The sequence below is a fragment of the Sebastes fasciatus genome, chromosome 17 (assembly GCF_043250625.1).
Source record: "Sebastes fasciatus isolate fSebFas1 chromosome 17, fSebFas1.pri, whole genome shotgun sequence".
In the NCBI taxonomy this organism is placed as follows: Eukaryota; Metazoa; Chordata; class Actinopteri; order Perciformes; family Sebastidae; genus Sebastes; species Sebastes fasciatus.
In genome coordinates this window covers 28,117,491-28,134,679 of record NC_133811.1, presented here as the reverse complement: position 1 = coordinate 28,134,679, position 17,189 = coordinate 28,117,491, and the positions used below count along the sequence as shown (strand labels likewise).

General features: G+C 43.4%; 2 protein-coding genes across 5 annotated transcripts in view; one reads left to right on the top strand and one right to left on the bottom strand.

Annotated features, from left to right (window-relative positions):
* The window catches only part of LOC141753821 (uncharacterized), a 443,535-nt gene that overhangs the window by 175,499 nt on the left and 250,847 nt on the right, over positions 1–17,189 (bottom strand). The window lies entirely within an intron of this gene.
* Positions 1–17,189, top strand: part of LOC141753805 (glutamate receptor ionotropic, kainate 5-like) — a 194,662-nt gene that overhangs the window by 132,450 nt on the left and 45,023 nt on the right. For all 4 annotated transcript variants that reach the window (XM_074612396.1, XM_074612395.1, XM_074612397.1 and 1 more), the window contains exons 4-9: positions 778–942; positions 4,362–4,459; positions 5,798–5,963; positions 8,395–8,573; positions 10,729–10,782; positions 16,256–16,417. In XM_074612396.1, the coding sequence (XP_074468497.1) occupies positions 778–942; positions 4,362–4,459; positions 5,798–5,963; positions 8,395–8,573; positions 10,729–10,782; positions 16,256–16,417 (824 nt within the window). The remainder of the gene's footprint in view (positions 1–777; positions 943–4,361; positions 4,460–5,797; positions 5,964–8,394; positions 8,574–10,728; positions 10,783–16,255; positions 16,418–17,189) is intronic.

Below are 17,189 nucleotides of genomic sequence, written 5' to 3'. Positions count from 1 at the left end.
TTTAAGACTCGTAATCAACTCCTTCTTGTGTTTTAAACAATCTCATCTGGTAGTCGGATCAGGTCGCAGCAGCAGACATTATTTACCTCCTGGTGTTAAAATGTGATCTTCCATAGACTGAGCTACTTGATTGCTCTCTCCTGCAGATGGAGGATCTGCCTTCGTTTGCATTCAGCCCGCTCTCCGATCACACGGTTGCAATTTTTCAGCGCGTTCAATGTGCAAAGCGGGCGAGTCAGCGGGGAGGTGGCGACAGAAATAAACATGGCAGGTGTTACTGTACACCGCCACCAGGTACTCTCACTTTACCATCTCTAAAGTAGGAGGGAAATAGAAACGATGACGGGTCGTTTTTTATTCGCTGCAGCTGCTTGTGAACGCACCGCTCCGCTTCATGTTTAAATCTTGAATCTATTCTCGGCGCGTCGTCTTGCTGCCGGAGACGGTTTCTCTCCTCACACTCCGCACAGGTTGTGTTTCACCTGGACGACATCCAATCACGGTTGTCCCCATTTACATCTGGAGTGCTTTTGTTTTTTGCATTCAGGGCTGGTGTTTGCATGTGTTCTTGTGCTCCGGGGTGTTTGAGCTGCTTTAAAGGAGCAGTGTGTTGGCGATACGTCCAACGTGGGCGCCATATTGGACAGGGCAAGACTGGCCTGTAACCCTGATTTCATGTCCTCTAATCTCATAATCCAGGTGTACCAGGTCTGCTGGTGAACTGCATCATCTGACATTTAAGTAAAGAAAACGTTCTCCCTCTCTCTCCCTCTCCAGCGGCTATTTTGGATGATCAGTCAGCGTGTGGTCGTGGCGAGCGTCTGGCGCTGGCTCTGGCGAGGGAGAACATCAACAGCCTGATGGAGGGCTCCTCCCGGGCGAGGGTGGAGGTGGACGTCTACGAGCTGCAGAAGGACTCCCAGTACGACACCACCGACACCAGTAAGTCCCCCTTCATCCTCCTCTATCTTCATCTTCTTCATCCACCTGAATGTGGTTTTACCTTCCAGCTGCAGCTGCTCTTCTCGCTGACATTTTCCAGTGATGGTAAACTTCAGTAAGCGTTGTGTGTGAGGAAGCAGACCAGAGCAATCAAGCGTCAACCTTTATTTAATAAGGCAGGTCAATGTTTCTCCCACGCTCAGTGAACCTGCACTTTAAATACCATGTAGACAGTACTGTATGTTCAGCAGAGCGACGCACCAACAGGCTTTACAACGAAGAGTTAACGCTGCTTAAACATTCCTTAACCCTCTGAGACCCGCGGGATCTTTAAGAGGCTGTCGAGAAGGAGGCTAAATAATGCTACAAATGCTAGAGCATTCAGAGGATGGATGGCTTTCCTAGCTAGATTGACAATAAGGGGGTTTCTGAGCAGTTTACACAACAGAAGTGCTCGCCATCCAATCAACGAAAAATGCAGAAATCTCCAAATGTCAAAGGTTTTTGGTACCAAATCACAGCATGGCTTCTTCTATGGTGATCCTCAAGGTCTTGGTGACTTAATGTGGTATTTTGGAGGGATTATTGATCATTTTTATCAATTCTTCAGTGGTAAAAAAATGGTTAGATTTAGCACCAAATCTGTGTAACAAATGGTATCAACCCAAAAATTGCTCTGAGCCCGGCGAGGGGGGTAATATCCCGAGAAAAAACTCAGAATTTCCAAGATTAAAGTCTTAAATTTACGGGAAAAATGTTGGGATATTTTCTGAGATTAAAGCGGCGAATTTCTGAAAAAAAAAAAAGTTTTTTTCTTGTAAATTTACGACTTTATAATCTTGCAAATTTTTGAGTTTTTTCTTGTAAATTTTATGACAATATAATTTTGCAAATCCGTTTTTTTCTCTTATAAATTTATAACTTTATAATCTTGCTAATTTGTGAGTTTTTTTGGTCGTAAATGTACGACTAATCTCTGAAATTTGTGAGTTTTTTCTTAGAATATTACCCCCCTCCCCTGGCTCCGTAAGTACTACAAGAGCCCTAATACGTCGTCGTAGTAGACAGTCTTGGAATAAATTAAACATGATTAATTTCACCCACTTGTCATAAACTGGTCTCTGAACCGATTGAAGCCTGATTTCAACCCTAAACTGGTCGCCCCAAATATGTATTTATTCATTAAAGATGGTTTCCTGCCTTGGTGGATAATAAACTTCTCCTCTATTCAATTCTATTTCTATTCATTCTACTTATCCCTACAGTCATTTCCATTCCTCCTTCCAGAAATCAGATTACTTAATTCAGGTCGAAGGTTGAGTCAGTTTAGAACCGTTTCTGAGGAAACCAGTTTGAGTTCATCTGGTTCTAACGATCTCTATTTAAAGCCATTTTTAACCAATTGTGTTCTCAAGTGACGAGTTGTGTCAAGTTGTGTCAGACAGAGGGACGGATGGATCAATGGTGGCGGTGTTTTACACATACAGAGCGTTTAGCGTCGGCGTGGAGCAAGGTCATTGTCACCAGAGAGCTCGCGGCGTTCTGCATGAGCAGCTGATCTGGATGTTTATCGATTACGAACCACCAGCGATGCAAAAAGAGACTTCCCAATGCAGAGCAGCACACACACACACACACACACACACACACACACGCTAATTGTACAGTACAGACAATGCTTTATGTGCACGGACAATAATGAAAACATCCCTATTGATGCGTTCGTACAGAGACGATCAGATCAATGCACATTCTCTTCTTTATAGATTTAAAAATAAAAAAACAAGGTTGTTTCTTTTATATTTCTTTCAAACTGAAAAATATTACCTAAGCGCCCTTTTTGTTTTCCTGCTGAATGAGAGCATCTTTTGCTTTTTGTGAGTTCCTTTCAGAAATACTATGAAAAGCACATAATCATCTCCTCTTCTCTCACAACAAGCCCGACATTTGGCAGCTTTAATCGGTGTCCTCGGATGACTCCGTTGAAAGCTGCCAAAATCCAGATGACAGACGCTCTGATTTAAAAAAAAAAAAAAAAAAAGGTTGATGCGCACAACTGATTCCCTTTTTGTTATTTATTAATTTTCATAAATTTTTCATTTGATTCTATTAGTCTGTCTGACGGGGACGTACTCTTTGATCAACAGGGAGAAAAAATGATGTTAAGTTAATGAGTGTTGATGATTTTAATCGACTCAAATTCATTACCAATGAAATGAAAACATTAGACTTCCATAAATAAACAATGCCACAGTATTCCACAGCTCAAAGCTAAACTGAATAAGTAGAATATTATATTTTATTTCTCTGCAGGTTTATCTCCAGGCCGCGCTGACTTCTGAATGGTTGAGTTTGTTTGCAGGAATCTTTTCTATGAAGCCCGTCCAACGCTCTGCAGTTCAGCCCATGAACACAAAAATATCAAATTCACTTTAAAGGCCTTTAACACAGCGGCGGGTCCGATAACACAAATAACTCCAGAAGTGGTGTTACTTACATGACAAATAAATCAAATTTGACTTCTGGTCTCCTACTGACAGCGGCCTCCTGGATGAAAATCTGGTATTTTTGAACCACCTCCTCCTTACGCGACGCTCTCTGCTATTTATATTTTCTGGTTAACGATTATGTGAATTACTCATGACAAAAACAACAGTGCGAAAAAATAAATTGACTAGGGATGCACCGATACCAGTATCAGGTATCGGGTCCGATATTGTGCTCATGTACACGTACTCGCAAAACGGCACCGATACCACTTTACGGCAGCGTGACGTTAACCTCTCGTCACCATCTTTCGTGCCTATCGCACTCACTCACGCTCCATCGCGCCGGCCCTCACTTTAAGTGTGCCACAGGGTTTTGCTTGCACCCTCTGACTCGCGCGTGCGCCAGACTCCTTGGTCCGTGTTTCAAGACGGGTCGGGTGGGTTGCAGACATCGCCGCAGACCCCTGGCGCCTTTTACGTGGGCCGAGCTCCGCCCTGGGGGCACGACGTGGTTGGGGCGCACTAAGGACAGTCGGCGCCGGTGACACTCTGGCCACGGCCCCGGGAAGCACCTTCACCCCGAGCCTTTCCCAGCCGATCTAGAACCGGTCGCGGGGCACCGCCTCGTATGCGGGACTCCCCAGCCTGCCGTGTGTCGCTCACATCCTCCAGCTGGCTGTTAACGAGGGTCTTTTGGCACAGAGAAGTACTCGTATTGGTACTCGACATCTGCGAGTACCCAAATGTAAGTACTTGTACTTGTACTCGGTCTGAAAATCGGTGCATCCCTAATATTGACGAGTGATCAAAACGCCCCCCGTTTAAAGGCCTTAAAGCAGCTATAATCCATATTTATAAAATCAGTTCTTGCAGCTTTAACTCCTAATAGAAACCTTTATGTTGTTTGTCTCGTGCTGTTTTCTCTCTCAGTGTGTCAGATCCTGCCGAAGGGCGTGGTCTCCGTGATCGGCCCCGCCTCCAGCCCCGCTTCCGGGTCCACCATCAGTCACATCTGTGGGGAGAAAGAGGTGAGTCACATCTGGGTTTTTCTAAAAGGTTTAACTTGTGTCCATCTCCGTCTCCCTGCTAAGCCTCTAACAGTCCAGATATCCTCTCCCTCTGCCTGACAGCTCTCCTATTATCGGATTCTCTGCCTGGATTTAAAATAAGCTCTGCATATCAGAGTGAAGCCCAGATGAGCTAATTACACTTTACCACTTAGGTGAGAGCTCAGGTTAAACCACTAAATTGAAACAGAGCTTCAAAACTCTTGGTGTCCCTGAAATTAATGGAAAAAGCTCTCTGACACTTTTAACGTAAAGAGACATTTTCATTGTGCCAGACGGCTGCGTTCAGCACTGTGGTCTCTGCCCCCCTAGCTCCTCGGTACCCTACCCAATTACATCGGTACTGGGGCTGAACATTGGCAAGAATCTGGTGATACGATACGTATCATGATACAGGGGTAACAATTCATTATATCGCGATACTGTACGCAAGGCGATATATTGAGATTTTCTGTCCGTCCGGTCCATTCTCGTGAAGGTGATATCTCAGGAACGCCTGGAGGGTTATTTCTTCAGATTTGGCCCAAACGTCCACTTGTAATCAAGGATGAACTGATCAGATTTTAGTGGTCAAAGGTCAAGGGTTAGGGTTGGCGGAGGCAAACAACTGCAAGGCGGTAACTCTAAGCTGTCAGAGCATTTGATATATTGATTGGTGTCGGGATGGAAAGAGAATTTCAACTAATATGACACCAAATGTTTCTAAAATACATGACCCACCCTAAGCTTCAAGGTTGATGACCCTCCGCTGTAGTTCCACCATCAGCTCCCCAGAGGATGAACCCTTTCCCCTTTTTTAATTCTAAAATTGTTAGATTTCATTCATTCTCCCTTTCTTTTCTCCTCTAGAAGACTCCATAAATCCTCCGATATTAACGTTTCATGTGAGTGGAGGTGAACACAAACTCTCTCTGTGATTTCAACACCCTTTTTCTAATATCACTGATGATCTGGGCTCTGCTCCCTTCTCACATATTCTTTTTGAAACTGAACAAAGACTCGATTATCAGCGAGCGTCAGAGTCTGATTAAAGCTTTCATTTCTCTTATCTGAGCTTCCTTTAAAGCCTGTAAGGTTTGATGGTTTTAAAAAAGAAAAAGCAGATGTTCCCTTGATGTCATCACCTCTCACTATCTCCCCTTTCTCCTTCTCAATCTTTTACTTCTTGTTTCTGTTCCACATTTCATTTCTTTTATTGTATTATCTTTTCTTCCTTCTCCATATTTTCCCTCCAAAATGAGGATTTCCTGTCCTTCAGTTTTTCTCATTCCTAATAATCCTTCTCCCTCCTTCCCTCAGATCCCTCACGTGAAGATCGGTCCGGAGGAAACCCCGAAGCTGCCGTACCTCCGCTTCGCCTCGGTAACCCTTTACCCGAGCAACGAGGACCTGAGCCTGGCCATCGGCTCCATCCTGCGCTCCTTCGGCTACCCGACGGCGAGCCTCGTCTGCGCCAAAGCCGAGTGTGAGTCTCTCTCCGTGAAAGTGTTTGTGACGTCCTCTGTTTTCCATTTTAATCTCTTTATTTCCTCCGTGTGAAGGTCACAGTGCAGCCTCGTCCACTTCAAGGCTGAAAACATTTGATTTCAGAGCCGCTCTTACTTCCCGCCTCTGGCTGGTCATTTCTGTGCTTTTATCTTTCTCAGGAGCTTTTTTTTCTTCCTCTCCGCTAACTTTATGAGCTCAACTCATTTGTATCTGCTCGCCCTCTGGATGTACAATCGCTCAGCGAGCTCTGCTACTGTATTAGATTCCTCAAGAAGTGCTGAGTGGCTGAATGTGCTTTTTTCAAATGCTGTAAGATTTTGTTTTCTTTGGCCTGGAGTTCTTATTGTTATTTGAAGTCAAATAACAGCTCTGAGATGCTTGGAAATTCAATGTATAGTTCTCTTCTTCACAGGCAACTACAGCGTGATTATTTCATGTAATATTGGGATCCTTTAGATGTAATGAAAAAAGGGTATTATTACTGTAAAATGAGAACGAAAGCTTGATGCTCAGTCGTTGATGAAGATGAACACTCCCATAACTTGTCTTCTTTCAGACTGGTGGAAAGAAAACATCCAAAATACACATTTACAGGTTTATTTTACTACACTGAGGCTACATCCACACTAATAGGTTTTAAAACATAACTTTTGCAACGTATATGCGTAGCGTCCACACTACTCTGCGGTCTTAGATCCCCTAAAACGGAAAGGTTTGAAAGTCCCGCTGACCCCGTTTTAGTTTTGAAATCCGGGGTTGCGTTTTAGTCTGGACGGACAGAAACGGAGATGACGAAAACGATGACGCAGACGCCAACGATTCCCTGATTCGTCATCACCTGAACCTTTTCAGGAAGAAAACAAACGACACCAGCGGTTAATTTCGACATGGAGTTACAAGCGTTGTTGACCTTGATGTCTATGCTAGTTACCTATACCAGCATGCATATCACGTGAATGGTCATATGCCTAGTGGTATAGACGGAGATTCATTCTGAAACGTTCCCTAAAACGTTCGTCTGGATGGAGATCGTTTTCATTTTAAAACAGCATTTTAAATGGTATTAGTGTGGATGGAGCCTCAGTCTCAGGCAAATTTTGATTAGTTGTGCAGCCTTACTAAAAACATGGAGAAAATGGACTTTTATTATGGCTGTTGACAGTATTTTTCTGATTTATGGCGTAATAAAAAGATATCCTAAAGCCTTTTTTTTTTGGACGTGCACGTCCACTATCAAAGAACGTATATTGCTAAGAGGAAAAAGTCAATCAGTCGTTCCATTGCAGCATCAGAGCCCAGCAGCAGAGCTTTTTGGACTGAAAAGACGCCAGTAAAACGTAAAACTACATTTTTTCTCTTCTATTGTCATATTCTACCAAAATGGCCTGTGTTGAAGAATAAAGTCTTATAAATATAATATGTGTTTTCAGTCCAAAATGGCGGCAGCGGCTGTTGCAAAAAAAAAAAAAAAAAAAAAGTTGTGTCTCTTTGCTTCTCTTAAGCTCTGTTCTGGTTATCTTTTTTGGCGTATACTCCCATTTCCTCACCGCCTCATGGATCTACTGGCAACACCTTTACTTCCCTCTCTTTCCTTTCCTTTCCTCTGTCCTTTGCCTCCTACTTTCTCTTTCCCCCTCCATGTTTCCTCCATCGATCTCTCTCCTGTTTTTCCACCCGACTGGGCTGCCCCGGCTCACTGTTTCAACGCTCCTCTGCTCTCGCTGCAAGACTCTCTCTCAACCTTGTTAACGCCGCCGTTTAACGGGCCCGTGTATTGTTGTCGGGATCCGTCGCTGTCGGCCAGTTAAACCCCGCAGCGCCCCGATGAACGCTTTATGGCGGCGATTAGACGAGACACGCCATGCTGCTTCCGTCAGGGCCGGACGAGGAGACGAGGCCGACCGGCTCTGAATGTTAAAACTGAGATGATGCAAGCGCAGCAGCCTTCTCTAAAAGTTACCCAGGAAATATTTGAATAATGAAACTTCCTCGTCTACTTTTGAAGTATTTAAAAACATCCCTCTAAATGTATTTTTCAACTAGAACTAAATATCAGGGAATCCAGACATTCTCTTTAAGGACACGTCCAAATTGATTCTCTGTGGGGAAAATTAATGGACTTTCAACTTAATCACCTTCATCCCCGTCTGTGTTTATAGCAGCTGCTCAAACCTGGAAGTTTCCGGAGCGGCGGCAGTTATTTGTCTCTAATGAGTCCCATCAATTTCTGGAACCTTATTTATTTCCACGTTAAACACTCAGGCGAGATTCATTTATGGACTCCTGTCTCTTCTTCACAGCAGTCATGAGAGTTTTAACTCAAAGTCCTGACATATTTATTGATGTGTTTTATGAGCTGCTGTTTCACACTCCACTTCCTGATTCCTGACTCCCCCCACCCATCATAGGCCTGCTGCGATTGGAGGAGCTGGTCCATCGCTTCCTCATCTCCAGGGAGACGCTGTCGGTGCGGATGTTGGACGACAGCCTGGACCCCACACCCCTGCTGAAGGAGATCCGGGACGACAAAGTGGCCACCATCATCATCGATGCCAACGCCTCCATCTCCTACCACATCCTCAGGAAGGTCAGGAGGTTTTAATAGTGTAGAAACCGTCAGTGTAGTTGTGTTTCCATCCAATTGTCAAGCGAATTTTAAGCTAACTTATCAAATGTCACAAAATAAGAAATGAGGCGCATTTCCATCAACTGGTTTTGGAGCGAATAAACTCGGCTACAGCATAGTTTGGTCACAAGTTGGTGCTATAGGCTACACATGGCTGTAATCTACCAGTAAACAGAGAAGAAGAAGTAGAGGTTGTGGACCAGAAACAAAACAAGTCTTCTTGACCATCAACCATCTACAAGAGAGAAATGGTCTTCAAGTTTTAATTGTTGTCATGTCAGCTGGTATTGATCATGTTTCATGCTGTCCAGAAAAGAAGACAATATAAATATATATCCGAGAAGACGCCAACAGCAGAAACAGCTGATTTAGTGAAGTTGTAGTTTTGTTGCCTAAACCTAAGGAAGTTGTAGTTTCATTGCCTAAACCTGAAGAAGTTGTAGTTTTATTGCCTAAACCTAAAGAAGTTGTAGTTTTGTTGCCTAAACCTAAGGAAGTTGTAGTTTCATTGCCTAAACCTGAAGAAGTTGTAGTTTTATTGCCTAAACCTAAAGAAGTTGTAGTTTTGTTGCCTAAACCTAAGGAAGTTGTAGTTTCATTGCCTAAACCTGAAGAAGTTGTAGTTTTATTGCCTAAACTTAAAGAAGTTGTAGTTTTGTTGCCTAAACCTAAAGAAGTTGTAGTTTCGTTGCCTAAACCTGAAGAAGTTGTAGTTTTGTTGCCTAAACCTAAAGAAGTTGTAGTTTTGTTGCCTAAACCTAAGGAAGTTGTAGTTTCATTGCCTAAACCTGAAGAAGTTGTAGTTTTATTGCCTAAACCTAAAGAAGTTGTAGTTTCGTTGCCTAAACCTGAAGAAGTTGTAGTTTTATTGCCTAAACCTGAAGAAGTTGTAGTTTTATTGCCTAAACCTAAAGAAGTTGTAGTTTTGTTGCCTAAACCTAAAGAAGTTGTAGTTTTATTGCCTAAACATAAAGAAGCCTTTTTGTTTGTTTTCAAAACGTGACGTTTCATTCAGTTTTACGTGTTAGAACGTGTTGCTGCTTTTAAGTTTCACTTTCACTTTTACCACATAGTAGGCATAGTAGGCTCCTAATGACCCACGTCTATGAGGCTTATAACGACTGATAACACCTATTTAATGGCCTGATAACCGTCGAATCGGGTGGATGAAGTGTTCATCAGAGTGATGGCCGGAGGAAAGAAACTGTTCCTTTGTCTTGTAATATAATGTATATGATTCTGAAATGGATCATTTTGCATAATGAGTACTTTTACTTTAGGTACTTTAAGTGTTTCCAAGTGGTATTAATGTTGGCACTGCTGATTAAGCAAATTATTCAGACCATCAGGGAAAAGCATATATATTATATTGTAATGAAATAAAGAGCACCACTCTTAACTAACGTCAGGAGAAATGAAAACGCTGTTATGAAAACTAAGAACAGAGCAGTGCTGTCTGTTTCTTCCTCTGTGGTGGTTATAGAGTAGACCCTTCAGACACGGGCTGGTTGGTTTCCTGCCAAACTGGCCGGTAGAGTGGACGGACTAAATCGAGCAGCTCTTGGCAGGTAGTAATCTCCCTCTCTGCCTGCTGACCTCGGGGGTCTGAGACGTTCTGAATTCAAAATAACCCCGCTCAGTAACTGTGTCATGTTGGTCTGTTTGTTTTCTCCTGTAAAGCTCAGCTCCTGCAGGCAGAACACAGCAGAGAGAGGAAGGTTAATGGATTTAATACCAGAGTCAGTCTGAAGCTCTTCACTGGGAGGTTGCCAGTTCAAATCCCAGCCTGGCTGAACATTTATACTGGGAGAGTTGTTCTGTCAGATTAAACCAGTGTGAAGCAGCAGCAGCAGCAGCTGCTCAGAGACGACACGCAGACTTTAACTCAGGAAACAGCTGTTTGTTTCTCGTTTCAAACCGCGATCGCTCCCCAACCGTAACCACGTTTTGATTGTTACCATGACGACCGGTCAAAATGCAATCGTAGATATCTCTAATGTTAGTTCGATAGTCAAGCTTAGCTATTAGATATTAAAACGGCTTGCCGTATATTCTTCCTGTTTCACAGCGCTGACATTCGTTGTTTCTTCTTCTTCTTCTTCTTCTCCTCCTGCAGGCGAACGAGCTGGGGATGATGTCGGCCTTCTACAAATACATCCTGACCACCATGGTGAGACCTTCGTCTTCTCATTCATCAGCTCTCCCCCTCGAAACCCTCGTCTTCCATTAACCTCCACTTCTTTTCTTTTCCATTTATTAATCCTCATCTGTTTCTGTACAGTTAGAGGTTCCTCACTCTTTCCTTTCTTTTGCCGTTAAACCCCCTCCTCTTCTCTTCTTTCATCTCCTTTCCTTCGTCCTTCTTTCCTCATCTTTTCATTTCTTGTTTCCTTCTTGTGTCCTTTTGTACCTCTCCTTTTTGCTCTTTTCCCATCTTGTCTTTTTCTTCCTCTTTGCTTCCATCCTCCTTTCTTTTCATAAACACCAGACTTTTTGTATCTCCCTCTTCTTCTTCTTCCTTCTGTCTTCTTTTCCTTTCCTTTCTTTGCTTTGCTGTCTTTTCCTCACTTTCCTTTCACCCATAATAACCACCTCCTTTTCTATGCTTGGTTTCCTTTCCTTTTCTTCTCATCGCCTATTTTCTGTTCCTCATTTTATTCGTTCCATCACATTTTTCCGGTTGTTCTCCTCCTCTTTCCCTTTCCTTTACCACCCTTTCATTTTGCTTCCTTTCCTAAACCAATTCTTTCTCTCATCTCCTCCTTTCCCTTTGCCTTTCAGTCTATTTTCCTTTCCTTCCCTAAATCTCCTTCCTTTCCTTTTGCCTTCTGTCCTCGTCTTCATTCCTTCTTCATCTTTTATTTCATTGCTTTTGTTTCTACTACCTTCTCTCATCTCCTATTACCTCTCCTTTTTTCTCTTGTCCTCCCTTCTTTCCTTTCCTAAATCCCTTCCTCTTTTCCCATCTTGTCTTTTCCTTCCTCTTTGCTTCCTTTCCTTTCTTTACCTCACATATCACCATTTCATTTCACTTCTTCATCCCACCATCACCATCTTTCTCAGTATGTTCGTACTCGTCGTTTCACACCTGTGAGGATGTTTGTGGGTCTCATCCTGAACCTAATCTCTCCCACGTATCACATGTCCTCTCTCACCTCACCCACTAACTCCCTCTCCGTCTCATCAGAGATGCTCGCCGCTCCGCCGCCATTTGTCATCATTATAATTTCGCCGTCCTGTGTCGTGCCCTTGTGCGAAGAGACTTTGCGTGGATAATAACTCGTCTCGATCTCCGCCTCGTCTCTAAACGCCGTGGTGTTGCAGGTCTTAACGGATTGCAAGGGCACTTGCACGCCGTGCTCGCAAACCAAGAGCGAAAGTGCCGTTCTCTCCCCTCTCCAACAGAACCCTGGATAGGAACCAACAGTTCACCACACACTCCTCCACCTGCAGCGCCGTCTTTGACCTACCTTTAACTTTGCATTAAACACGCTCTGCTGACAGTGACAAGACGAGCAGGCTGCAGACGTTACGTATAGAGTTCACCGCCGCGGTTTGGCTTTGAGTGGAAAAGATGGACAAACAATACAGGAAGTAAGCTGCCAGAGGATAACGCCCTTACGTCAAGCCTCTTATTGCATTTAAATCTCTTAATAAAATCTTGTTTAAGAGCATTCAGATCTCTTAAAGCTGCACTAATCGTATCCCATGAACAATGGAGGGAGACTGGTCCGGCGCTCTCATCATCATCATCATCATCATCATCATCATCATCATCATCAGCAGCAGCAGCAGCAGCAGCAGCAGCAGCAGCAGCAGCAGCAGCAGCAGCAGCAGCAGCAGCAGCAGCAGCAGCTGAACTGAACCAGACAGAACGTGAGAAATAAGCTGTTTATAACGAGGGTCAAAGCAAACATTAGATTAAGTTCATTAAGTTTCAGCTAATTGACTTCAGGATCACACGATTCCTCCAGAGTTTCGCCATCTGGACCTCCTCCTTTAATTTATTTGCACGATGGCGTTCGGCGCCGGAATGGTTTTTGAAGTGGGGCGGGGCCAGCTTAGGATGATGTAGGCTAATAGAGTGTTTCCCTCAGGATTTTGAGAGACCGTGCAGTGGGTGGACCTCGGACCCTCTAGGGGGGTCTTGGGGCACGTTTCTCCGTAAGAAAATTTTGAACGTTTTAAAAGTTAAATGCATCAATCTGGAGTACTTTGAGAGCACAATTACGAGATCTCTGAAGAACTTGGTGCTCGAGTAAACAATTTAATCGTAAAGGTTGTTATGAAAGCTGACGGCAAAAAGTCACACAGCATAAGCACGGTAAACGAGACGGGGTGCCGACATCGCCGCAGACACCTCGCACTGAGGACAGCCCCGGTTGACAGTCGCAGCGGGAATCCGGGAGTCCGGGCGAAGGGTGCTGCACGGTCCTTTTCAAGCAGACTGGTTCTTTATGAAACTTTAGCGGACTGGATGTCAGATCACTTTAATTTCTTTTGAATTAGGCTACACGATGGTTGATTGTTATTGGATAAAGATCCACACTGAGCTCCGCCGGTTGCAAAACGTGGATAGACATATTATTCAGTGCTTTTTAGTGGCCATCAACCTTATGTTTACGCGCGTATAGTCAGAAAAGGCCAATGGCCCCTTGGCCCCCTTACTTCCGGCGCCCATCGTTCAGTCAGGTCCCGTACATTGGTCGAAAAAATATCTTAACTTTCCATCCGGCGCCGTAATCTGGTCAAACATTTGTATTGTCCAACCCTGATTTATGATCGAATATCTGCAGAACTAATGATATTCCCATCATTTAATGCTGACTAGCAAATGTTAGCATGCTAACACGCTACACTAAGATATTGACCGTGATAAACATTAAATTGAGCAATATGTTAAGGGAGTCTGGAATGTAGTAAGACAAGTCCAGAGTATTTTCGGAGCAATGGGCTTTTGTTTTGGAATAATGGTCTGTCGGACCAATGGGTTCCCCTTCAGGCCGAGTCAGAGCAGAACACAGGAGAGAAATGTACAACGTCTATAAATCTTTATTGAGATATGTCATGAGTCATGAATCCAACAGATGACTGACTAAGAGCCAGGACCAGGAGGTGAGTGAACTCTCACTCTGGGTGAAGTAATCAGTGAGTCACACAGGTATTGATTGATGATCTTATCAAACCCCTGCTGATATATATATGGTGGTCATGTTCTCCTGAATGGGCGCAGGAGAACATCTAAATCTTACTCTTAGAAACTCCCACAAATCTGAGACGGAGACTGATACATCCTTTCTTCAGAGAGCGCCGACCTTTACCGCTGCTTTGTTCTAAGTGAGCATCCTGCAGTCACAGCATCATCACCGCCGTCCTTCTGGGATGCTGTCGCAGTGTTTCCTCCTTCAGCATCGCCGATCCTCCGGCCAACTGCTCTTTGTCCCGGCTGGCAGGCCCGACAGTCTGACTATGTTCTTGGCTGTAGCGGAAATTGATTTGGCAACTGGCAACCACACCGGCAGCAACAACAACAACAAGAACACAAGCAGCAGCAGCAGCAGCTTCCCGACAGGCTGGGATGTGGTGAAGTAAATATGGGTCGGAGAGATTCGGGGAAAAGAAATGAACCTTACACACGGGTTAGCAGTGGTGCTAAACAGCTGGACAGAAAAGGTTCTGAACACGTCCTGGATGTCCTCTTCCTCGTACCCTCTACAGTCAGTTTCTGCAGACCGGATAGATTCTGTGCCAGAATGTTTTTTAACCCGAGAGTCGCAGCCAAATGGTGACGATGACGACAGTCCGTCCAACACTTTGGTCCACAGTGAGACATGTCGACAGACTACTAGCTAGATTTCTCTTTTTATTCTTTCCCAAATCAAAAAGGGGAAAAAAACGACATGAACAAGAGCAGCAGAGTAACATGCTTCCCATCACCGTGTCCCAAACAGCCCCACGTCACGAGAGCAACAACAAACACACCACCGAAGCAATTACAGGAAGTAGAGTAGAGCAGCGGGAGGAAGATGAAGAGCTCAGCAAATCAACCAGTAAATAACAAAAATATACAAAGAAAGACGGAAACTTAAAAGTGAAGCCGATGAGGATTAAACATGCATTCTTTCTAATTATCACTGGGGGTGTTACTACTTTTAATTCAATGATCAACTATCCAATATCATTGATGCATGCCGCTGTCATCACCCTACAAACAATTACAAATCCTCATACAAAATCCTCAATTTGAATGAGTTGATTCAGTGTGATTCAAATGAGTTGGTCTTTTTCTTTATTAAATCAACTTTCTTTAATCAATAGAACTCGTCAAAATGATGACGTCTTGACGAATTCGCCAAGTGAATGTAGATACATAATGTGATCTTTTTTTTTGTAGCGACTTAATTGATTTACTATACTAGTGTTCGAGGCAAAATTGAAATTTTGTTATCATGGTTAAATATATGTAATTTGTGGTGTAGTTAGATTGCTGCTAGACCGCCCCGTTAATACAAGTGCGTGCCTCGCTTTGTGTGTGTCAAGCAGGAGAGCCAACAGGTTTTTGATCGCAGTGTAAATGTTATTTTTGAACGGCTAAACGCCAACAAATATGGACTGAAGCAGAATATTTCATCAAATGTTTTTCTACTAGGTAGCAAAAAAAATACATCTTTTTAAATAGTTTTTGATATACCGACTTTTGTATAAATTATCCAGTAAGTGTGTTTTTAGATTTTTGTTCTACATGAGCAAATCTAATTTTGACAACCTCAGAGCAGACAAATCCTGGCGCACTCCCTGTGATCTCTGGTGCCAGCCTAACGGGGGCCAGGACCCCAGGTTGGGAACCACTGCTTTAGGGCGTTGTTTTTTGTCTTACAACTTTTGTTTTCAGTTCATGAAAGTTAATTGTAAGATTCTGGTTGCCTATAAATGTCTTATTCAGTGTTCAGTTGTACTCTCGTGTCACTTCTGGTTGCAAAAAAACAAGATGCAAAATTATTATATTTCATATATTTAACAATTAATCAAAAAGTTAATACACAATATTCATTAATTGCAGTCCTAAATTGAAAAGATAAAATGAAAGTTGTTTAATTTCAGTGGAGCTGTGGAGCAGATTCAAGGTGAAAGCATCATGTTTCCTGCAGCGTCTCTTTTAAACAGGACTCCTCTCCACTTCACAGCTGAAGCTAAATGTTTCATTGGCAGCATCTGTTTCAGAGCAAACACAAACCCTCGGAGGGCCGAGCAACAGTTTGATTCGGGTTTGTTTCAGCAGCAGAGCTCAGCGTGCTACCGACTCGCCTTCAACCACTATTTGAAGTTCTTTGAAGGTCCCCGCTGTTTGATGTCCATCTTTTTTTTTTCAAACCGTTTTTTTTCTCTCTGTGAGCCTGCTCTGAATTTAAAAAATTGAACTTGACGTCGTGCAGCCTACAAAAGAAAACTCTGTTCACGCCCTTCGTTTGTTTCTGTCTTGTCCTCCTACTGCTTTTCTTTCATCCTTCAACTTTCCGACGTGACCTTGTTGTTGTTTCTGCATCGCACAACTCACGCTTTTATAACAAATTGCCGACATCACACAAGACGTAACATCGTTTTCCTCCGTCTCCCTCTGGTCTTCTCTCTCTGTCTGTCTTCAGGACTTCCCTCTGCTGCGGCTGGACGACGTGGTGGGCGATCAGTCTAACATCTTAGGTTTCTCCATGCTGAACGGCACTCATCCCTTCTTCCTGGAGTTCATCCGCAGCCTCAACCTGTCTTGGAAGGAAGGCTGTGATCTCAGCCCGTACCCGGGACCAGCGGTGAGACACATTTACACATCATATGAAACTAGAAAACCTGATGAATCCATCGGTACCAACCATGTCATACTAGCTTGTCAAGAAGGAGGTTAAATAACGCTTCAAACATACACTAAATATTGGCGAGGAAAAAACGGTCATGGTCATCTTCAAAGGGGTCCCTTGACCTCTGACCTCCAGATATGTGAATGTAAATGGGTTCTATGGGTACCCACGAGTCTCCCCTTTACAGACATGCCCACTTTATGATAATCACATGCAGTTTGGGACAAGTCATAGTCAAGTTACTTAAGGACGGAAGTTACGTGACAAATCAACCTTGACTTCTAGTTTCACACGGGACATGAACAGCAGTCTCCTGGGTAAAAGTCTGGTGTTTTTCGGTTTGTTGTATTTCAATTTACAACGTTAACGACATGTTTAAAACTGCGACCGTAATCTGGGAGAAAATACATTTCCCTCGAAAACGTAATTGAGAATACAGTTTAGTTGTATGGGAACGTAACTTTGTAGAAGACAGGGTTGTTTAAATCATGATTTAGACGGATACCACGGTGATCTATAAATAATAATCTTCTTTTAAACGCTCAAAATCAAATCAGCAGAGGCCGTAATATACTGATGTCTAGTCTCTAGTAACTCCCTATAATAATATAATAACATAATAACACCCACAAATAGAGAATAAAAACATTGAAGCCTCCTGCAGATTGAGGTTTGATTGCATCCAGTTGACGCCGTATATCTTTTACTCCTCCTCCATAATGAACGG